We start from the raw sequence: 24,183 nt of genomic DNA on the forward strand, positions 1-24,183 counted from the left end.
AACGCTCTGGAGTCTTTTTATAGTCAAAAATCATTATCATGATCGTTTTGTGTTTCACCAATGTAACAGCACTGACTTCACTTGAAAACACTGTTTTGATGTAAACACCTCTTGTTTTCCCACTTTTTATTTCTGTCAGACTGTCTTCAAACTTAGTCGGTTCTACAAGTAAAGTTTTCACACAGCCTTTTCAGAGTTTTCTGCCTTTGAGTTTGAACAGAGCTGAAGTTGCGTGAGCTGCCTCAGAGTCTGGTAATGTCTCCTATCCGGCGGGAGGGAAATTGCGCTGACGTCAGAGAGCGATATGATTCCTTTGACGTCAGAGCTTAGGCTGTGGGCTTCACATTTTCGGTATTGTTTGAGTGGGTTGAAAGCTGCAGCCCCCGCGGTGGTGCCAAACGCAGCTGCTGATTGTGCAGCTGCTCCTTTGCCTGCACTGCTTCTCTCAAGGTCGGGAATGAAAATGTAGCCATGTGCTCTTTGTGCACAGCACCTTTCATACCCCTGTGATCTCAGATTTTTTATTTTATTTTATTTTTTGAAAAAGGGAACTTTTAATTGCTCTACCAAAGCCAGAGTGAAAATAGGTCCGATATCATTCATAGGGCCTAGTTAGCTTTAGAATAATAGAAGCCAATGTCATTTCTCCAAAGTTTACATATTGATTTCAGTTGATTCTCTAACGCAGGGATGTCAAACTCATTTTCATTTTTGGGTCACATCTAGATTGTGTGTGTCCTCTAAGGACTGGTTGTGGCAGATTGTATTTTTAAAAATTTATTAAGCTGAAATACTGTATGTATTGTAAGTTCTATAAAAATGTTTTTTTTGTACATATCTTTTAAATTGTCATGGCTCTACGAGCTGCTCTATTTGTTAATGGTCTGTCTTATGCAGTTTTTTTTACAAAAGTTACCTTCTGCAGCTCTAATGGACTGCTAATTTGTTAATAAATAGATTATAACTTCTTAAAAATAAATAATTTGGAAAATCTTTTCATATTAATGCAATATGGCATTAATACTGTAGCTAAAAACTGATCAATAAAATAATAGTTAAGCACATAAATGTTATTTTGAGATTCATAGCTCACATTAAAAGCTATGGAGACCTTGAGTTTGAATGCTCTAACACCTTCATGTCTCTTATTGTGCTATTTTTGTTTTACATCGAGATTATATAAAGGAAATCGTACATAATCAATAGTACATAATCTGTTGTTAAAGATGCACATAATTTTTTTTTAGGAGATTAGTACTAATAGTTTGGTTAGTGTCTGTGAAGCAAGTAGACATCTACAACTTCCTGTTGGATCCAAAGCAAACACTGTGGGATGGATTTCTTCTGCAGTATGGAGTTAATCATGGTAAGGGAGGAAAAAAAAACTGCTTTTGAGAGAAAAGATGGATAGCCGAAAGTGACTACATTCAATAAATAATGAAAGTGATTCATCATAAAAAGCTCCTATGAAAGCATCATAGACAGCTGATATAACTGTGGGAATACCTGCTGAATAATGATAATCCTTATCTTTATGCTGGTTTTTTTGTGTGTCGTTTTTGTCTCTTCATCTGTGATTTGTGTTGTACGTTCAGATGGGATCAGCGTGACAGGTTTGCCGATCACCAGTCCTCTCCGACAAGTCCTGAAGCCCAGGGCCGAGACCAAGGCGGTGAGCAGCGAGTCCGGCAAGGCCGAGTACAGCCACGTTAAGGTAGGCAGAAACAACACTACATGCACACCGCGTTGTTGCCTTCCATTTTCTGGAGAGCTGCAAAATCTAATCCTGCTGCAGTTCTTTCTATTTTGGCAAATGATGAATATCTCGGCTTCGAATTTTCCAGAGAACTTTTTGTACCTCCCTGTAGAAAGGACAATGAGCTTATTTTGATGGTATCTTCAGTTGGCTCCAAGGAGCATTCTGTTCCTTCAATCAGAGCTCTGTGAACAGGGTGTCTGCACATCCTTAGAAAGTCTTAAATTCATGCATCTAAAATTAAGACCATAAAATGTCTTAAATTCATTTTAAAAAAGTAATTCGACTGCTATTTTTCTTTTACTACTGGTCTTAAATTTGGTCTTGGCCAGTCTGTTTACTCTTGAATATTTAATTTTTTTCGCTTGAATTTTTTGTCAGGCGGACGTTTGAGTCACACGCAGACATCTTCCTAGCTAGCTAGCTTTTTGCGTCTATCATGGGTAACGACAAATTTACCTCCAGCTGGCTGGGTGAAATTTGTATGTTGGATTCAGATCTTAAATTCCACTCATAAAGGCCTTTAAATGGTCTTGCATTTGAGTTGGTGAAACTTGCGAAAGCATGGAGGCAAGATAGAGCTGTGTTTCACTACATGAAGCAGATCTGAAGGGTTGGAAGATGCTTCATCATGTAGCACCCAAACGCCAAACCACCTGCAGTGACGTAGCCTGCATTGTTTTACCTTTCAAAGCGTGAAGCAGCCTTTTATTGCCACCGTGAATCATCATGAGAGAAAACAGAAGTAAGGTTTTCTGTTAAGATGTGCTGTCAAACGGCGTCTTACTTTTCTGGACAGTTTGACAGAATGATGACTAATAGATGAGAAAAAGACTCTAGGATGTCGCTCGTTCAAGGTCAAAAAACCGGAAAAAACCCCCAAAAGACTTAGACAACTTTCAACTAAGAGCAGATTTATAACTTTTGAAATCTTAAACATTGTTCCAAAAGTCATTTTAATTGAGAATATTTCATGCAAATAAACATTTATGATAAATGCCATTTCTAGTCTTTGAGACTTCTTTGTGGCATTTTTGAAAGTTATATATCAGATTTAAAAAATCATTTAATTCAGTTATTAAATTTAAGTGGTAAAACCTAAATTACGTAGATCAATTACATACAAACTTATATATTTCAGGAGTTCATATCTGTTTATTTTGATGAATATTGTTGATTTTTTTTTTGCAAAGAATCGACAATCCTAAAAGTTGGCTATTTGGTGCAACCTTTATTCTGAGGCCAGTTTGACTCCATGCTGATGGCTCGACTCATTTTCACCCAACCTTTAACTTCCTGGCTGACGTCTTCACATTTTGCTTCAATAGTTCCACATAATGTGCGTCTCTCATGATGTCATCTAGTTTATGAAGTACAACAGTTTCCCCCTTCAGCAAAACAGAGCCTCAACATAATTCTGCCACCCCATGTTTTTAAAGTTGGGATGATTTCCTTTTACTTTCCCATCATGTCAAACCATTTGAATGTCTCGGGTAACGTATCAGAAGCTTCCAAAGCCATGACATCGTCATCTGAGCTTTCCTTTATTTTTTTAAAGGGATAGTAACCATTTTGTATGTAAACGTCTGATTTTAAAGCCATTAATAAATAAATACTACTTAGCAAAAAGAAGTATTTGTTTGCCATTCTAACTGACTTAAAACAAAAGACGTTTGGTTTGATTTAACTTGGTGTGACTTTTTATTTGGTGTATGTAAACTTCTGGCTTCAAACGTATAAATACAGAGGATACCCAAAAAGATTTGTTCATTAATGAAGCTTGCTGTATCATTAATGTAAGTAGAAAACAACTCATTATGTTGTGATATTAAGTTCACAAACAGTTTATCAGTGTTCATAGAACCAATTTCATGAGAAACAAACTCACAGAAATGCAAATGAGTCCATCTCACTTCGTATTAAACACATCAAAGCCACATTTAATTACTCAGGTTAAGACCATCAATCCAGTTTATTGGACCACTCCAGTCGTTGTTTCTCAGAAATTCAATACAGCTTTTGTAAACGATGCCAATTCATAACTAAAATCATCTGCAGGCTGCTTCCAGAGAAAATGTCCAAGTCACTTTTAATGAAGGTAAAACAGAAAGAGACATTTTCTTTTGGCTAGACTTTCCAATTTTTTCCCTTCATTTTTTGGCCATGCTAATTCACATTGACTTTTAATCTCTTCCCTGTTTTGATAACACCGGCTCACAGGCAATTATTTAATATCCTCAGATTCATAATTTTTCTTCTCCAAACACTATTTGAAACTATTACATTCCTTTTCCTTTTTCCCCCCTTCATTTGAGCAAACGTTTTATATTTATGCACAGTTTTGGGGGGAAATAAAATAGTTTCTCTGCCAGACGGTTAAATAAATTTTTGTTTCACTGTAGCAAAAATAAAATAGATTTTTTTTAGCAAAGTAAAAGCAACTTCAATGTAGTTTTTGATTGTAAAACAAAATATCTCTTTAGGCATTTGCTGTTCATATTCAATTCAATTGAAAAAAAAAAAACCCAGAGGGAAATCAGAAACGTAAATGATTTTGACTATTGATTATTTAATGATTGATTGTAAACTAGAACATTAAGGCCCTGGTGTTTCAAATGGCTTCACTCTTGTTTGGAAAAGAAAAGACAATAATAAATGTAATATGGACGTAAAGAACGTATTGTAAATGTAAAATGACATCCCAGGTTCTAAGTGTGTGTCCTGGTCTTTTTCTTAAGATGGACTTAATTCTGCTCTGGGGTTAATTGTAGTTTGACATCAGCCTGCTTGGAAAAAGAAAGTTTACGCAGATCGTCTCTAGGCAGTGTACAGTAGTTTATAATACAGTAAATTCCTTTCTCCCCTGTGGATGTATTACATAACCTGCTTGGCATCCACTACCTATGCTGTGAAAAAAGTAGCCCTTGTTAGAGGCGAGCCAGGCATTTTAATGAGTTCTTAAGCTTACTAGAGGCAGCGTTTGACTGGCAGCGGGGCTTTTCAGAGCAGAGTGCAGCGTTGCAGCCTCGGCTAGAACCAAGCTAATTCTGTAAAGATTCTAAAATCTACCCGAAAGCTGCTTGTAAGAACATGAGCACCTTCTCTCTTAATGTTGTTTTCTGTTGTTTTTTATCTTGCTGTACTGTAGTAAGTATTCTGGGTTCAAACGGTTTCACTTCAGCCTACTAGACTAGTGTTGGCATTTACTGGACAGAAAGCCACAATACTTACATAATGTGAAGAAATGTCTTCAAAATAAATGAGAAGCTGCTGCTGTTCTAATGATTTCTGCTGCCTTGTTGGATTTTCCTTCCTTAGTGCGTCTTGCTAGCTACGTCTATCTGTCGGTGCTACATATAGAAACTGCTGGAACATCTGTTGAGGCTCGACATCGGTGAAGTTACGTCTCCACATCCAGTTGCCAAGGAGGGGGTGCGGGCATTTATCATTTATCATGATAAATTTCTTCTCATAAAAATTCAGATTTACCGTTGTCATGATAAATCCCAGATAATAATTTAAAATAATTTCTATTGGGATTGTTAGTTTTACTATCTTATCCAATGTTTGTTCAACAAGAGTCTCAATGAGTATCAATGAGAATCATAATGAATTTGAAAACATGATTAAATGCATTTACTGTTTACAGATTCGTTATACAAATTACTCTTCTTTATGTCACTGGTGTTCTAAACAAGGGCATTGCAAATGGGAATGTTTTCAAGAGCAGTATTTTTTTGTGGGGCTGCGATTGCTGTAGCAGCCGTACAGTTGCCTAAAAAGGAAGTTTTAAATAGTTCTTACTGTCACTTTTATTGTTATCACAATAGTACTGCAAAATATTGTAATGAAAGCTTTAAGTCCACCCCTACCAAGGAGATGAATATAAATAATTAGGATTTATGCATGCGCCTTGCTGCACACTTCACCGGCAGAGCGGGAGTGAGGAACTTATCAGTCATAAGTCCCCCAAAAATAAATACTCAACTAAAGACGCTCAAAAAATTGACTTAAACACTCTGCTCAAGTAAATGTAATCTATTACTGTCGATTAGGTTGCATTTCTTTGACTAATTTGACCTATACTCCGGAGGGACCGCCGAAAATACCGAACAAGTGTACTAGAGTATAATATACTCTATGGTATATTTTTTGTAGATATCTTGTTCTAATTTTTTAGTCTTGTAGATTCTAACTTTGATTAAAAAAAGAGCTCCATTTTCATTCTAGAGGTAAAATGAAAATGGAGGTTTTAACTTAGTTTCCAGTTGCTACCTGTTATATGGAGTCTAAACCCAGGGATCAGATTGGGGGTTTTTGCCACTTAAACCCCTCCTTTTCTCCACAAGTAAAAAATCCCAACATGTTTTATTCTATGACCAATTTTCCCCATATTTATCAAATGTAATTCTGTGTTTATTGCTGGCCTTTCCTTGTAAAGCGCCGTTGGAGACTATCAGTATGTATAATCAATCAAGAGTGATCTGCAATCAGCACAGGAGGAGGCAACATGTTTATGTCCCTGACCTTTCATCGCTCAACCCGAGCGCCTGTTCCTCAGTTCTCCCACAAGCACAGCGTACCAGTGGGCTTGAGAAATGCGGATGCTGTCAGAATGGGATGGATTTGCCTCAGGTGAAAGGAGTCTGGCTGTTCCGATTTGTTAGGTTTTCCAGTTATATACACAATTTTTCAGTTGCTCATGTCTTAGGAGACGTCCATAGCTTCCTTTAACAGCTTTTTATTTATTTATTTGACCTCTTCACCATAACTGTATGTCACTTTCCATTTCCCTGACCTGAGTTGGAGAACATTTGGGCCCCAGGATCTTTGGGGGCTATACTGGGGATCCAGTAGCTTTATTACAGCCATCGTCTTAATCTATAATACGTCTCATTGTGGTATCATAGCAGAGTTTCCATTGACCATACAGCTACGCAAAATGGAATTCCAAAGTAAATTTGGCAATTTTGAAAAAACTCACGGTTTTCGATAAAAAGTTTTTTTGCTACGATGAGATGGTTTTCCGGTTGTTTTGAAGTCAGCATATTTTGCTAAACTGCAATGGAAACATTTTATCACACGAGTCACATGATGAATAGCTGGATGTTATACTGGCTGAAAGGTCAGGTAGACGACAGGAAGAGATAGGAGGAGGATGTAGCGGCATGTTTTTTTAAACATGTTTTTTAAAAATCAAATTATTAATCTTATTCATATATGAATTTAATCAATTTAATTACTTAAATTAATTACACAATCTCACTGCAATTGTGAGATTGCGTTTTTTTCTACATTAGTTGAATATCGACAAAGCTTTGCTCACATTTGTGACGTAAATGCAGCTAGTGAGTGTTGTGGGTATTTGCAACCTCCAAATCTATCACCCTAGGATTTGTGTGGCTGACAGTGAAAGTAACCATAATCCTACCATTGTAATTTCCCTCCTCACACTGTGAAGACGGTCAGTTTTCAGTCTGACTCATTCACTTATCCCACTGTGGACTGTGTATCTTCACCAGACACCGACTTTTGTTTGGGCGAGTTTCAGTGGAATCCATTATATGGAAGAGGTGGGCTTATTAAAACACTCGCCGTGATTATCTTTAAAACACCAAGTGTCCTGGGTGCTGTAAAGCTGCTTCTAGTTCAGTTTTACCTTCCCCTTTGTAAGCCCTCGGTTTTACACTGTGGAGATCGCTGTCAGAATGTGGAAGTACACGTTCCTCTGAGGTAAACAGACTGAGAGAGACGAGGCTTTTACTGGCCGTTCCCCTGGTACCAGCTCTTAGAATGGACCATTCTCTGCCTGACCAGCGAAACCTTACATAAAATACTCTCCACAGCTCCTGAACTCATTTTATCAACCACAAAATGTTCTGTTTTTTATTGGGATGTAATGTGACAGCAGAGCACAACCAGGTTTGTGAAGTGGGATGCAATTACTTCTTGTTTTTAACATGTTTCTTATCCCGGAGCGTTTATTTGTATTAAACAGAGCCAGTCATCAGTTAAACCGTAACCTTTTTGTTTGATCCAGACACTCGTTTACGCGACACCAGTTTCCACCAGTTTCTGAAACAAGGATCTCAAGAGTGAAGCTTTTCATTATCACCCCCCACAGGTGTGGAAGCTCACATGTGCAGAATGCACAGATACCAAAACCAGTCAAGCATGGTATAGTGCTTTGTTGTGCAACTTAATCTGTGCGGTTCAACACAGTTTCTGATAAGGAATATATGTTTTACATGAGCACATTGTTCATTTGGAAACCGAGACAAGTTACTGTTCACAATGACGTGAAAGCTCAGGGTAAAAAGTGCATGTGCATTAGATGACATGTTAAAATCACAGCGCCTTGCAGTGGCCTGGCATGACCACAACAACCATCCTTAGGCGTCTCGGCGGTTCGGTCTAAACGGTAAAACTTTTCTTCAATTAACATCTGAAAATACTGGCAGTTTCCAGGCAACGGTCTCATATAAACATAGCCTGAGTCAACCAGGCTATGTTTACTTTTTTCATTTGGGGAAAAAAGTATTTTTTTAATTGAAATCAATAGGTCTTATGGAGTCTTGTTTTACTAACACATACTAACACATTTGAGCAAATTTGTTCTGAATTGTTTTATATATTTTAATACCAAAATATTCAAATGAAAAGAAGAAAGAAACTGAACAAAAGATGTTTTAAAATTTCTTTAGAATGTAATAATAGAAAAAAAAAAAGAAATCTGGTTTCTGATGTGGAATAAATGACCAAAGTCACATATTTATTCCCACTTAGAATTAAGAGAAAAGCAGCGTTTTACAGAGTGTGTTTAGAACTCAGACATTTAATTTATGCCAATGTCTTGGCTGTTGAAGCAAGGTCACCCAGGGGGCAAACCACGGCATGCTGGAAGAAGTCTCCAAGCCTAGACTGTTAAAACTGACATTTTTGTTTACACAGTATGTCTTGTTTAATGACTTAAAAAGTGTTACTTTTTTTGCCTATAGTCAAATTGCGTTATTTTCCTAAGATAATCAAATAAATTATACTTCAATGTGTGCACATTTGAAGACTGAATATCTTTATTCATGACTTCAAAAGAAAAAAAAGAGGAGATAAAAACAGTGAGATCTCAATTTAGGAAAAAAAATCCCAATAAGCAAATTTGGAACAATGAATCCTCCGACTGTGTCCAGAAAGGGAGGACAGTGTTACTCCAAGAGAAGCTGCTCACATGTAGAGCACATGCAGGCAGAGTGTTGTTGGAGGGGAGGGAGGGAGGGAGAGCAGAGCTTCTTGAGGCCTAATCAAATCCAGTGGAGACAGAGGCAGAGTCGGCTGCCTGCCTTGCTGCTATTTTTAGCCTCAGTCCTGCCGGTGGCACTTCAGCTCTCTTCACACATGCACACCCCGACTCGTGGTGCAGATATTTATAACTGCCACAGCTGTGGGCACAGAGTGTGAAACTCCAGCCAAACATCTCCATGATTTTCTTATTCCTGGCTCAGGGCTGAAGCTGTTTATTCTTTTCTCTCTGCTTTGTCTTTTTTTGCTGTTGTTTCACCTCCAACTGTACATTCCACTTTAAGTATTGATTTGTAAGAGGATGTTCTTTAACAATTCAGCTGCTGATGCTCTGTCTCGAGAACAAGGACAACTTTGAAGTTGAAAAGCACTTTTGCTTTTGACTTTTCCTGCCAGAGGTGGTGGCATGTTCGCCGCAGGCCGCCAGAAACACATTCAGTAAGATTGACTGTGTGTTAAAGGCAGAAAAATGTTTCTATATTATTATCAGTGGATTGAGATTCTTGCCCGGCTTTGTTGAACCTAACCAAATGCTTTTCCGATTTCCAGTTAATCACAGTTAAATGAAAATGTACACTTTTTTTTAAATGTAGAAAGCTGAAGTTTTCCTCTGTTAGAGCCACTGCAGACTTTATATGAGGTAGTTAAATACATGGGGCCTTCAAAAATCCACATTTTGTATAAAATCTTTATTCACACAGTGAAGTCCATAATCAGAACCTTGGCTTGCGTTTTGATTAGTATTAAAAGTATTATTAATTAGTATTTCTGAGTAATGTGTTGGTAACAGGAGATTATTTCACTGGAGTTTACTTACCTTCATTTGTCATCCAAGCCAATAATAGCCACATATAGTCAATAAATTTGAATATACATCCCAATGAGTCTTGTTTGTTGTTGTTTATTTCCAAAGGGACTTTCCATAATATGACCGAGTTAGCTGGTAAAGCTAGTTCTCCTCTGTAGTCCCTCAGGGTACAATCAGTAGAAATACAATATATTTCGGAGCAATACAGACAGGTTAACACACTTCATCAAAATGAGAGTAATAATAAGTAAAAAGTGTTTTTTAAAATCTTACAATAAACATCAGGTTACAAATTTGAAAAGAATAGATAGTCATCTAAGCCTTAAAGCAGGTATTAAACAAACTTTTCATTAAGCCCTTTATTCTGTTTATGAAAATAGTTTTTGGTTTCATTTGTCTGATGTAATATGGTAATTTTAAGTGTCATAGAAAATCTTTCTAATTAACAGAAATAAAGGCTTTCAAACATCAATCTCTGTATAATCTATCTCTCTGTATATATACTGTATATATTCTCCAACCTTCCAGTCATCAACAAAATTATTGAAAAAGCTGCTTCAACAGTTAAATTGCTTCCTAACAATGACCAAGCGCACAGTTTCATATGAAAGGCAATGTTGGAGTGTTTTTTACTCAAAGCAGCCTATCCTTATTTTCCCATTGATACACTTCAGTCCAGAAGTTGACAAAGATTAATCTACTTTTATTTCTGAATTAAGACCATATTTTTATTGTTTTGATCATGCCTGATAATTTAGACAGGCCCTGTACAATCAAGGTATAAAATAGCTGCACTATTTACCAAATCAAGTGTTTAACATAACATCTTACCAACATGATGCTGTAATTTTAGCTTAACCAGAACATGTAATTCCCATAATCACTACTTTTCATCCAGTATCTGTGCTCTGTAGGTTACAGAGAATAGATGCTGTGGTCGTAAAGGGATTGACATAAACAACAACACAGCCACCATCAACCTGACCTAGTGATACAAGGCCTGGTATGTCCATTCTTAATGCTGATTGAGCCAACCATACTGTCTGAATGTTGCGGCAGAATTAGAAAGATATCAGACAAGCTAATGTTTCTTTATGACCTGATAATGCGTTGTTTTCATTAGCCTGTGTGAATTGTAGCCTCAGGTTCCTGTTCTAAACTGATGGGAATTCTCTTTCACTGCAGTAAGGTCTGCTGTGTTTTTCATTCAGGCATGGTATTCCTGACTTGTTATGATCAGTGTCTATTTTAAGGGTGATATCTTCTTTTATCAAAACATTAGCACACCACGTTCAAAGTGTCTTAATTCCCTTTCCTTCCCCATTCTGGCGCTCTTGTGAACTTTAAGTCGTCTTCACCATATCTAGACATATTGATTGGCGCCTCATGTTAGTAAGTGGTAACATTTGTAATCAATAAAACTGGCAATTAGTGTAAATTTGTATTGGAGTTCTTTTATTCATGTCTTCATGTACTGTAAACGGCCACCATTTTGTTGTAGATTCTCTCTATAAATCAAGTGGAAACAGTAAAAATCAGTTTGCTGAGTGAGACCTCCCTGGCTTCTGGGTGTTTATTAGGTCTCCTGTTGGTGCCAAAGCTAACTTTAGCTGTAAACAAGTCAGCTGTGTTTTACTGTTGCTTTCTTCTGTTTTATCCCCAGAGTGAGGCACACACACACACACACACACCCCCCCCCACACACACACACCCACCCACCCACCCACATAGAGAGAAAGGCTAGAATAAAAGTGATGATTCAGTTCACCTGTGATTAGTTGTTGTACGTCCAGCCTTATTGCCTTTGACTGGTTTGTCCTTATCGATAGTTTCAGTCTCCAGAAGCTCAATTCAACTTTTAGTACAACAAAGGCTTTGCTAATGTTTTTTTTTTAGAAGGTTGTAGGTCTGTGCTCTTCTTCCTTTATGACCCCGTGCTGAAGAACCCAACAGTGCATTATGACTTTTCAAGACCTGTAAGGCATCTATGAAGACCTTAGAGAAGCAAATAAAGAGAGGAGTCTGTTTGCTCTGCCAAGGTCACATCGGTACAGTTCTCCGCAGTGCTGTTTGGAAACCTTTTTGAAGGAGGCGAGGTAGACGGACGGCTGCTTCGGTGAAAGACACGGCCTTATTTAACATAAGTGTCTGCACAGATGCCACGGATGGGACAACAAATGGACTTAATGTCCCATCCATCTTGTCTGAGTCGCGCAGCATGCGAGTATCTGTTGGACTCTTTTTGTTGTTTTGGCATCCAGACCGAGTGTCTTTGTCTGGACTTGGCTGAGGAGAGAGAGAGAATACAGAATGTGGGATAATTACGGGAAATCAAAATACATCACCACCGTCGTGATGTACAACAACATATTTTAAAGTATGACGTTTGTTTCCTTCAACCTCTTTAATCAGATTTTTAAATTTACCTGCTTGTCTTATACAGTTCACAGAAAACATGGACTGCGTATTTCATAATGTTACTGCTTTGCTGTTTGTCGGATTACAGGTGTCAGTTTATGATTTTTAACATGACAAATGAAGTGAGGTTTGGAGAGGAGAATGTTCCTTTTGTCCTTACTGATGTTACGGGTTTTATTTGAGAAGCACATTTCTTCATCATGTATCCCTGATGTTCGTGTAGGATCATGAGGGGGATTGTGCCTACCCCTAGTGGTCATTGGGGTGAAAGGCGGGGTACATACCGGAAATGTCACCAATAATAGCCACATATAGTCAATAAATTTGAATATACATCCCAATGATGTATATTCATTGGGATGGGCAATAACCATGTACACACACACACACACACACCCACACACCCCCACACACACACCAGATCATTTAAAGTAATCAATAAACCTATCGATGGATCTCTTTATATTGCGATGTTTAAATAAATTGATAGCTAGCCTCTCCAAAACCTGCTTCCTCTACTGTAGTTTGTCTCAGCTGCTGCTTATTTATTTATTTTTATCAGTGCCTGAGCTAAATGACTGAGGGAGTGTTTCTGTATTTTATCTTCTCTTCCATTCACTTCATTTGTTACTTGTTTGGGCCAAACTGCGTCTTGTTGAGGAAAATCTGTGGCATGACAGACAATGACTTTGAAACAACAATTTCACGTTACTGAGTTAAACCCTTCTAAGTGTCCTAGTCTGATTATTATGAGTTCATCTATTGACACCAGAGGAAAAGTAATGTGCAAGTGATACACTTGTAATGGAGCAACAGGATTTATTTTTTAATATAATTTTTATCATAAAACTGTCTTTCACCACTATGGTTAATTACAGCACACTACATATTCCTGAGTAGAGTGCTGGACTGTTAGGTCTCCAACTTTTATAAATCTGAACCTTAATAAATCGTCCTTGCTATTGCTGCTCTATTCTTAGGAGGCCATTGTGTTACGCAATGAAGACTTTTTTTTGTTCCGTATGCAAGGTCTTCTCTTGGCTCTGTCGTTAGCTGCCTTGTGGCTTACTCATTTTCTTTCACATCATTTAGAATATTCAATAATAAATAAATCAATACAACCGGTGCGAGCTCCAAGCCACGACATGACATGAAAATTGAAAAAGTTGTAAAAATGATGATACATGCTCTTTAAAGTTTGAGCAAAGATTCTGCTTTGCATTTTTCTTGCAAACCCTATTCTAAAATAGTTTATATTTAGCTTGCACTTACTTGGTTTTTGCCTCGTCTCGGTAAAGCTGCATGTTTCGCCTCACCTGAGAAATGCTTGGATTAGAGGATGTTTTAAAAGATTTGCTTGATTTGCTTTGGGAGCCAGCAGACCTGGAGGCCTGCCTGGCTTGCTCTTAAAGTTCTGGCAGTGAGTCAGCTTGCTGATTTGATTTTTTATTTTTTTGCAAGTTATTTTTTGGATGACAGTCACAACAGACAGAGAGGAACCTCATCCTGGCAGCAACAACAGCCTGCGTCTTGCTCATACAGTATAATCACCAAGTGGACGTGTAACCACAGCACAGCTCGCTCCCCACTGACATGTGGAAGCATCGTCACGGTGCCGGAGCGCCGCAGGCTCATTTTTCTAACTGATGACCAAATGAGCTGGTCCATTAGGAGCAAATACCCACAGGCATCTAAAACGTATTAGTCCTCCTAATTACCATTTAGGTAAAATGCGCAGCTCTGACGCAGCAATCGGCAAAGCAACAGTTGGTGCACTTTGTTGCTCCATGGGCTTCCAGGATTTCCTTTTGAAAAGCAACAAAAAAAGAAAATCTAGTGTTTTTTTTCAATGTAACGCTGAGTATTCACTCATAATTCTAAATGCTGCAGCCAGAGCGTGTCCTCAAGTATACTGGATGAAGGTATGAAAGATAAAGAAGGTGGAAGATAAACCACTTTAAATGACTACTACTTATTTTTTTTTCCTTTTTGAACTGGTTTCCCTGGGACATCGTTTGGACTGGAAGAGCTTACTGTGGTATTTCTTTCCCCATAAATTGCAAACTGTAAAAACTTTTAATATTCTTCTCAATACGCACATTCTATTCAAACCTATTACTACACCAGCACCACCTGTGAAGGTAACACAGCTACTTTATTGTGCTATTCCATATCGTTTTAAGTATTTGAATTGAAATCCAAACTACGGTAGATAAATGTTGGATATCTTAACCTGTAATAAGTTTATTTTAGTAGCAAAAGGAATAATTGTTTGTCACTTACTGCTAAAAGCAATTAAAGTGGCAATATCCTGTAAAATAAACTTTTTTGAGCTTTACATCATGTTATAATGTTATGTCCTCATCAAAAGCATATGTGGAGTGTTGCCTTGATTCCTTCATGCATGTTTGAGAAATCCTTTAATCTCCCATGGCAACCATTCGGCTGTGCAAAACACCTGGATGAACCTAGCTCCGCCTCTGAGGCACTGCTCCTCCTTGGAGCTGTAGTTTCCAACCTTCTGAGGTTCTCCTTCCCCGCAAGACCCCCACTCAGCTCCTTCAGACTAGCCAAGAGCATTTAGCTAACACCTGGAGGAACTGTGCATCTCATTATGGGATCTACTTCTCAGTGCAATGCTGGTAAAAACACTGAAGGGTTAATAGAGGAGCCATGTTGTGATGGAATTTCAGAAAGAGCACGAGTTTCTTAAAGAGACAGAGGTAAAATATGAAGGTGTTAAATTATGAAATCAAATTTCTTTTAAGTGATATTTGATATATGTAGCATTTTTTTAATAACAACTGAAGGTTACAGAGCTACTTTATTGTGCTATGAAATGGCACTATCTGGAAAATACATGATACTGCCCCTTTAAATTATGTTTAAAGACATTACGGTAATATCATGAAACTGCGGTAAATTTACCACAAGTTATTAAAACACAAGGATCTCATTTTAATTTACTTGCTATATTTAATGCTTAACTAGTTAATTTATATACTAATCTCACGCCTAATTTAGAATCACTTTTTGTACCTTGTGTTAAAAATTAAGTCCAGGAAAATCCCATATGTTCAGAAAGTTTAGTTTGCAGCAACATTTGTGTTGCTGTATGCAAGCTGGTGGGTGAAGCGATCAGAAAAGGAAGCATTTCTTATTGCTCTCTGGACCTGGACCCATGTGTGAAATGTGAGAACCGGGCCGAGCGCCGCGTCACAAGTTGCTGCTAACTCAGCTGTGTGTCCCAGCTTGCTTCAAAGCGCAGCGCACCATCACAGCTAGGTGGTGTTGGAGATAAGATGTGTGTGTAAGTGTGTGTCAAAGTGTAAATAAAAATGCTAATTTACTCGCCCGCTCATGCATCGCAGTTCAGTTTGTCTTTTTTTTTCAGGCTTTGGAGTGTGTGGCTTTCACCTGCACTTGTTCTGTCTGTTCAGGCCATTTCACTTCTCTGTGCCTGAGTTACTGTAGGAACAGTAGCAGAGCCTGGAAAGTAGCTGTTCACTGGACAATTCGAGTACATTACATAATAATAATAATAATAAAAAAAGGGAGGCAAGTAATAACCTCCTTCTGCAGGGTTCATGACAGATCCGACCATCCGCTGAATTTTTAAAAGCTACTTAACTTCCATCCTGCACTCCACTGTTCTGTCTGTAAGTCAGTTTATACACTTTTATTTGGACTTAAGAACGATTTTTTAAAGAAAATTAATTTCTTATGAAGTACGGAAATCCTGATTTAGCTAGTCTCAAATATCTAAATGTGCTTTCCAACAATCCAAATCTGTTGAAATGACTGTTTAGGGAATACAACGCTGCTCACACGGTGAGTTAGCTTTAAACACCCTGTTGCCAGCGGAAACATATTAGTCTTAATATTTTGTGTTGAGAAACTCCTGCCTATTTTCTTAGCTATATCCTGTTGGTGTTATTTTTTTCTCTTTCTCTTGGGTCAGACCAGCCGCAGATTGGAAATTAATCAAATTGTAATGTTGCCATTTTATTTGTTTTCCAACTTATTAAAGCTAGAAATAATCCCTATATTCAGCATAATACAACAATGTGCGCCTGAGATGATAAAACGTTTATTAGTTCAGAATTGTGTCTTGAGGGAACACTGTATTGTTGCGTACAGTATTTGAGGACAATAGCGTTAATCCAAGCCCTTTTCATTGTTTACCAGTTTTCCAATCAGACAGCCTGGATTAAGTTGTAAAGCAGTGATTATAATAGTAATATTTCATCACTGTGTGAGAAAACTAAGTGTCCTTGTTGTGAATTAGGTATTCTAACATTCACCTTACCTGTCGAGGAGTGCAGCTGCAGACATTACCTACTCACAAGTTACCAGAAACGTTTGTAGAAACTTTTTCCTTTGGAATTTTCTTATGTTGAAGTTTAAAGTTGATCTTGTTTAACTCACTTCATGTGTTTGCTTTTTCTCAGGTTGTTTCATTTCACTCAGTTTTTATGACGGTGTGTTAGGGCCAGTGTAGATAGAAAAAAAAGGAGTCGTACAATTTAGCATAAAGTCTTTTGAGATTAATCTTACAAATTGTTCTGGAAAAACAAATCAATTTCTGAGCTTGAAAAGTCTAATATTTGCTGGGAAAAAAACCTGATTTTTTAAAAATCTTCAGACGTTTTCTAGAAAAAATAGGACATTTCTGAGCTTGAAGAGTCAAAATATTTGTCAGACATATTTTAAGATTTATCAAAGAAAATTTCTAGAATATTTTTTTTGACATTTGGAAATTTGAGTTTCAAAAGTGTAAAATCTTCAACTTTTGAAACTCAGAAATTTCATTGCTCTTTCAAGAAAATTACCGAGATTGATCTAAAAATTTCTGAGTTTTTTTGGCAGAAATATGGATTTTATGGCCATAATACTGCATTGTAGACTTTCACAACTAATGAAGTGAGTTTGAGCTAATGTTGTCATGCTACACATACTGTATGTCAATACGCAAAAGAACCACAGAGGAGATCCAGAAAAGTGGAGCTGGGGTATTGGCTGTTAACTGGTGCAGTGAATTCTCCAAATGGGCCCATTTTGCCTTTGAAATACCAAATAAAGTTGCTGCTTCTTCATCTGTTGACATCTTTGCTAACTTCAGTTTGCAGTTTCCTGATGCAGTGAAGCACAATTCAAGTAGGAATATGGTTTAGATCATACTGTGGACTACACGTGTATTTTTACTGCCCGTGACACTAAACGGTGTGTTAGAGCAGTTTAGGCAGACATGTCTAAATGTTCCTCTGGTTCTTCGAAAGCTTTTGGTGCAGGTAAAGGTGTTGCACCACGCTGTGAATCAGAGTCCTTCATCGTCAGCAGCTGTTTGCTATTTTGGTCTTCATGCTCTCGCTCGTTACTGAGCCTTTTTAGACGCTCTGAGCCTCGTCAGCTGTCGCTTCAGCTTGTTCTCCGGCTCTCGTTCTTCAGCACGCAGTAGTTATTGTGAAGTCATCACACCGCGCTGCGGATCTCTCTTCACTCCTTCTGAAATCTTCTCTCATGAATCATTAACTGCACAACGGCACAGCAGCAGTACGACAATGCCCCGATGCCCAGACTCACACTCGCTTTCTACTGGAAAACACATTCACTAATGGAACCAACAGAAGCTTTCATCTCTGCTGCAACTGCAATGAAGTGATTATCAATGAGTTTGACTCCTTGAAAGCAGTGGTGGGTAAATGTCTGTAATCAATTAATTAAATGCAGTTAATCACATTTACTCAACAGCTATACATAGACAAAATAAGCAACAATTTCAATTCAGAAACTTGTTCTGCTTCTAAATGGTTCAATAAATAGACGTACAAGCTCCACAGCAAAGACGTTAATTTTTAATATGTTATTTGGGCTGTTTAACCACCAGGTTGGTGCAAATGAAGAATAGCATTATAACGTGATGTAAAACACAAAAGCTGATTTTACATAATACTGCCCCTTTAAAAAAACAAAAAAAGCTGTCATTTTCCTTCCGTTTTGCTGACGAATGGAAGGAAAGTGTCTTCTCCAAAGTGGAGCAGACTCTTTGTTTTGGTTTGTCAAATAAAATCCCAGTAGATCACATTTAAATTGGCGGCTGTTACATGATAAAACGTGGACAAGTTCAAGCGGTATGAATACTTTTCAAATCGACTTTCCTCGTTCCTGTACTTTTCCAAACCCGTCGACCAAGTTTGCAGCCACCATCCAGATGGAGAAGTGATCAGAAAGTGCGTGTCCCCCTTTCTGATTGGAAATCCTCGTCTTATCAGCTGATTGACTCTCATGCGATGCAGGGCAAGCCTCGCTCCAAGTGAACACACAGCATCCCACAGTCCTCTGGGTTTTCTCCATGTCCCGCTGGAGCCAGCGCCGCCGGCGCTTTAACAGCTCTCCTGGTTCGCTGCTCACTTCCCAGCAACAAGGCAGATGCATCCCAGGAAAGGGTCAAGAGCATTTTATGGACCTTTAGACTCACAGAACTCCATTTCATCTTCTCATCAAAGTATACAAGTGCTCCTCTGACAAGTTGCTGTTTAACCACCTGTGCTAGCTTGGTTAAAGAAAAAAAAACTTCCTGGATTTAAAAGTCTGTAACACTGAATAACATCAATTTCTTTTAGAGGGGGAGACAGATTATGTTTCATCTTCAAAGTTGGAAAAAGTTGCGAATAAATGGATAAGAGGGCTGGGCGATCAATCGATTTTTATCAATCTAGACTTTTGCTTTTTCTAATGCACTCCTTGGGTTTCCGCTATTCAGAGTGATGTCAGTTTTTTTATATTTTTATTTTTTTTTACAGCTTCTATTTATTTGGACTTTTCAGATCAACTCTACTTCAAAATGTAAAGGTCAGGCAAAGTTTTTTAAATGTATGAAAAGTAATACATTTTCAAAAATACAGTTAAATAATGCAAAGATAAAGTTGTATGATAAAGTCTTTATATCACCAGAATAAAGTTGTAATATTAGGGGAATAAAATTACTTTATGAAAAATCCAACACAAAAAATAACAAATTTATTATCCCACAAATAAAAAAAATTTTCTAGCAAAAGTGTGTTTTTATTCTGCTAACATTATGACTATGTTCTCGTAATTAAATAAAGATTCTTGGAGCCATTCCCTAATACTACCTCGTGTGACTCACAGAAGGGATAATTGAAATTATTTGTCACATCATTTACTTTTTTTTAGAAAAGAAAGCAAGAATAAAAAAATAAATAAAAACAGAAATTATATCTGCTATGAAAAGTTAAAAGTTTAAAATAACATCTTTTTTATTTTACAGCCACATCACCCAGCCCTTCTGGATAATACATAAAATATATTGTAAGAAGATATTCTTAAGTTAATTTCAATAGAGGGGCGATGTTTGGTCTAGCTGTTTTGATTTTACTAGCATTTTTTTATTGGCTAGACCGTACGAACCAAAGATCATCAGACCATTGTTTGGACTCATTTAATCTCACTGGTTTGCTCCAGTTTCAGACCCCCACACCCCTCACTTCCTGCCCAGATGCCACTGTGACGTTTTATCTTCGACTCTAGCGAGGAGACGTTCGGCTCTGTCCCGATCTTTATCTCGTTGCCATTTGTTCACAAGTGATGGGTGGGAGCAACAGTACTCACGGCGTCCAGTGGGCCCTCCAGTTGTCAAACATTTGTGCGGGGAAATGTGATAGACAGCCTTTTGTGGCATTCTTGAGACAGGCGAGAAAAATAATAATAATGGGCTGTGGCATTTGAGGTAAAGGCCACCGCGTTTCATGTGTCAGGTCTCAGAAAAGCTTAGAAAAAAGGTTTTCCATGATTAGCACCTGTTGTTACTTGTAGGCATTTAAAACACTTAAGCTGTGTGTTTTTCTACAGGTTTACATACATAAACAGATTGCACATCATGCTGTCATGGGACTTTTAGGATTCTATTTGATCCATTTTTTGCAATTCTGGAATGAATATGCAACATACAAGTTCAAGAATTGGACACATAAGTTTGAATTTATTGTGGATTTTCTCAGTCCGACACAGATAGACAATTCTACAAATACTCTCTCATGCTAAAATTTGACATTTGAATTAATGGACAATGAAGCCCATAGACTTGGCAAGAGAAACCAGATGTGTTTTGTAGCCACTGACAAGCTTCTGGTATATTTGACCACTCGTCCTGGCAGAGTTGATGGAGTCCATCTACAGTGGTTGGTTTTCTAGCTATGGTAATATACAGTAGTTTTCTTCACAAAATCCTATAAGCTGAGACTCATTTTGGTCTTCTGTGTTTTTTTTAAAGGACCAAGGTATTAAGGGTGTTTGAAGTCCTCTGAGCTTCCAAGTACGGTATTGACACCAACAATTTTTAACTTTTGAAAGAGTTACCCGGCTTTGCAACTCCAAGATATTGGGCAATCAGTTTGTCCAACTTGCTATCTTTGGAGTATAAGGCAAAGGAAACGTTAGGTGTTCTAATTTAACAAACCATATTTCTATTATCATACATTGTACATGTAATAGTAAAGTATTCAGACTTCAGCCTGCCACAATAACTAATTTTGCTGGATGATAAATTGTTGCGAAATTATTGCAATGCACAATAACATTGTCGTTTTTGAGACTATTTTAAACTAATATATTGATAATAATGCAAGTTTGACCTTGCAAAGACTTTAATAAACTTTAATTTTGCACATAACGCTTCACACTGGAACTGAAAGATTTTTTCTAAACATCCAAAACAACACAACCAAAAACAATAAATAAAAAGGACTAGGAAGTCTCTAAACAAAATTACCTTCCAAAAAATATTAATGAAAATTACTGAACTCATTTTAATTTGTCATGCAATCGATGATTAATTGATTATTGTGACAGGCTTACTTCAGCCCTGGGTAGAATAAAACTGAGAAGTTGTCTCATGAAGCCAAAATCTGCGACTCTTTGGAATGAGTAACATCTGATAGAAACTTATATGTTGGACTACATATGGAGCCTGTTGAGTTTCACATGCTTTCTATAATGCTGCAAAACTCACATGTGTACCAAACATCCATTGGTGATTAATGACTAACTAGAGGCAGTTTGGAGAAGCTAGTCTTTGTGGAACATCTGAAGAAGACTGTGTGTTAACTGAATTAACACTGTAAAGAACAGACAACATGAAAAACTGCTAAAGTGCTACACACTTTTTTTCTGTAGTGAGAGTAATAGATGTGTGCGGTCAGGTGCTGTTTTCCTCCAGCTTACTCCAAGCAGTGCCAGCTCATTACAGCAGGAGCTATTTTTAGCTGGGTGTGATTGAAAAAGACTCCCGAGGGGCGGAGGAGCCACAGAGGTGGGGGGGGGGGGGTCGAAAACAGGGGCCGCTCCGGCTCCGACAGAGGAATCAGGCACGCCTGTGGCATGTGAAGGCGTTGCCGAGACGATTCCTCGAGGGGGAACACGTTTTAAGCTTTCGCTTCCACACCGGCAACCGCACGGCGCCGGTGGAGTCCGAAGAAAAAATCGAATCCGCGTTTCTGATATGACATGTCAACAGCCTTAGCAGCAGAAAACACTGCTGCAGAGGAAAGGCATTCATCCAGCAGGCGACTTGTGTTTTTGTTTTTGCTAACAGTCGTTGAGAATTAAGCCAGTCTGTTGAAATGAGGCTGAAATCAACACGCTGCTGCTTTCATTCTGCCTCCAGCCCAGCGTGAGTTTGTCTCTCCGCCGCTGTGGAGGGCAGCTGTCGCAGACTGACTCCACTGCTTCCCTCCAGGATCTGCAAATGTTTAGAGTGGGAATTTGGGTCTTCAACTTCGCATTGCAACCAGCAACTTTGATTCACTGGTGTTTCCCTCAGCACATGTCACTTTGTGACAGTAAACCTCATTGTACCAGTAGCTGTTAAGTCGCAGGTTTCTCTGTTGGTATTATTTATGTTTTAAACTGTTGTTTTTGGGGGTGGGGGGTTTCTGAGTGAAGAGATTTTGCTTCTAAAAAAACAAGATCTCCCACCGGTTCCAACATCCTCTACCCTCCTATAATCCTGACGCCTTGTAGGAGGGTCTGTGTTCTTGTGTCTCACAGAGTTTAAAGAAGCAAAAGGCATTAAAAGAGCAGAACCTCCAGCTTCTGACAGCGACGCAAACAGCAGGACCTCTGCTGCTGTTATGGGAGCGACGTGGCTGAGATAAGAAGTTCTCTTGCTGCTGTTACTCATTGCAGCTCTTTCTATGGATGCTGTGTACACACACCTGCTTGCAGGGTTACCGGATCTATGTAATATAATAAAAACAATAGGTATTTTGTGCCGCTGCATCCAAAACTAACATCCATTTTTCTCAATCATGTCAGGTTTTCGTTCTAATTTGATTTAGAGAAATCTGATCTTCTGACTACAACTGATCACATTTTTGTGACATCATCAGTTCATTTCCGTTAATATTTCTCATCCAAAAAAAGGTTTTAGGAGAAAAACCTTTTAGTGTATTAATTAAATGTTACAAACTTAGATTTCTGTAAATTGTATAATAAACACTGATAAGGGTAAAAACATGTAGATTGAACATTACGTCTTCATTGTGTAAAATTCTCTGTCTCTTCCTGCTCGTCACTCATTGATCCAGATTCTCAGGAAACCGATCCAGATGTGAGAACAGGTCATGCATTTTGATGCTCATGTTGCTTCATAGTTCAGAAAGTTGACCTAGTTGAGCAAAACCAGTGTGGTTTTTGGATTCAGCTCATCAACATGACCCTAAAACAGTTGAGAAAAACTTTTTACAGACAATTCTTTTGGCTGTTGAGCAGTGTTGTCTTCCATTTGTCTTAGATGGGGTCACGGGGTCAGCAGGTCCAGGAGGGAACCTGCAGCATGTTGCAGAAATCAAATTCCACTTGAATTTAACCATTAAGTATCTTTGTCTTTTGCAGATCCTCCTATTCCATTTGTATTTATGTCTTACACATACGTTTCAACTTCATTGGATTTGGGGTTGTATTAAACTTCTTGATTTATTCTTTTATTGTAGAGAAAAATCTGACGGGAATCTCTGGTTTCCTCTTGACTGTAACAAATCTTCTAATGTATTGAATTCTTCTTCGTGGCATTTAGCCTCTCTGTGTCAAAATTCAGGTCATTATAGGAGATACTCTGAGACATTTTACTAAATGCCAAAAATATCAACCTAGTCTCGGTGCTGGTGGAAAGATCACAGGCGTGTCCTTGGATGGCACTTTCAAATATCAGAGCAAGTTAAAAAAACAAACACACACACACATGCCTACACGCCATCACATGCCCACACAGAATGTGAAATAAGGCTTTTCACTTACAAATAAAGGCCTTTATAGAATAGAGTTGTATGGTTGACAGTAATAATAACTTCTCTGTGATGTGGCTGTCAGAGTGCTGTGCTCTGTCCATTACGTTGTAATCGGCCGTACGCCCAGCCAGCAGGCTCGGAGTTGCTTCACCTTGACTCCCGCCTCCCACAAAGAAGCGGATAGAGAGTAAAAACAATCAGGAAATAGGTGAAATGTGTTGTGGGAAGCCACAGCCAGAGCCTCCATCAGCGTGGAGATGATATACGCTGTGCTGGAAGAAAAGCCGAACATTGGACCGTCTCCTTCCCTGAGTCAGCTAGTGTTCCTCACCGTAAACTTCTAATTCCTCCCCACCTGCCCACTTACGTCGCCCACTTGGCTGCTCATGACACTCCCCCCCCTTCCATCCCTGCCTCCTCTCCATGGAAACGCCTCAGAGTACCACTGAGTGATCCCCCTTGTCCATTTTTCCCCCATTACGGTGGAACGCAGCCAGAACAATCTCACCTAGGCCACCCAGCTGCCACCCCTCTCCCTTTTAAACCCTTTTAGGATTCTGAATCGTCCATTTCCCATCATTATACTTCCATTTCATTAA

General features: G+C 38.4%; 1 protein-coding gene across 2 annotated transcripts in view; it reads left to right on the forward strand.

The window, feature by feature from the left end:
• Nucleotides 1–24,183, forward strand: part of trappc9 (trafficking protein particle complex subunit 9) — a 220,560-nt gene that overhangs the window by 82,759 nt on the left and 113,618 nt on the right. For both annotated transcript variants that reach the window (XM_032580805.1, XM_032580806.1), the window contains one exon: nt 1,596–1,714. In XM_032580805.1, the coding sequence (XP_032436696.1) occupies nt 1,596–1,714 (119 nt within the window). The remainder of the gene's footprint in view (nt 1–1,595; nt 1,715–24,183) is intronic.

Source organism: Xiphophorus hellerii, chromosome 13 (genome assembly GCF_003331165.1).
Source record: "Xiphophorus hellerii strain 12219 chromosome 13, Xiphophorus_hellerii-4.1, whole genome shotgun sequence".
In the NCBI taxonomy this organism is placed as follows: domain Eukaryota; kingdom Metazoa; phylum Chordata; class Actinopteri; order Cyprinodontiformes; family Poeciliidae; genus Xiphophorus; species Xiphophorus hellerii.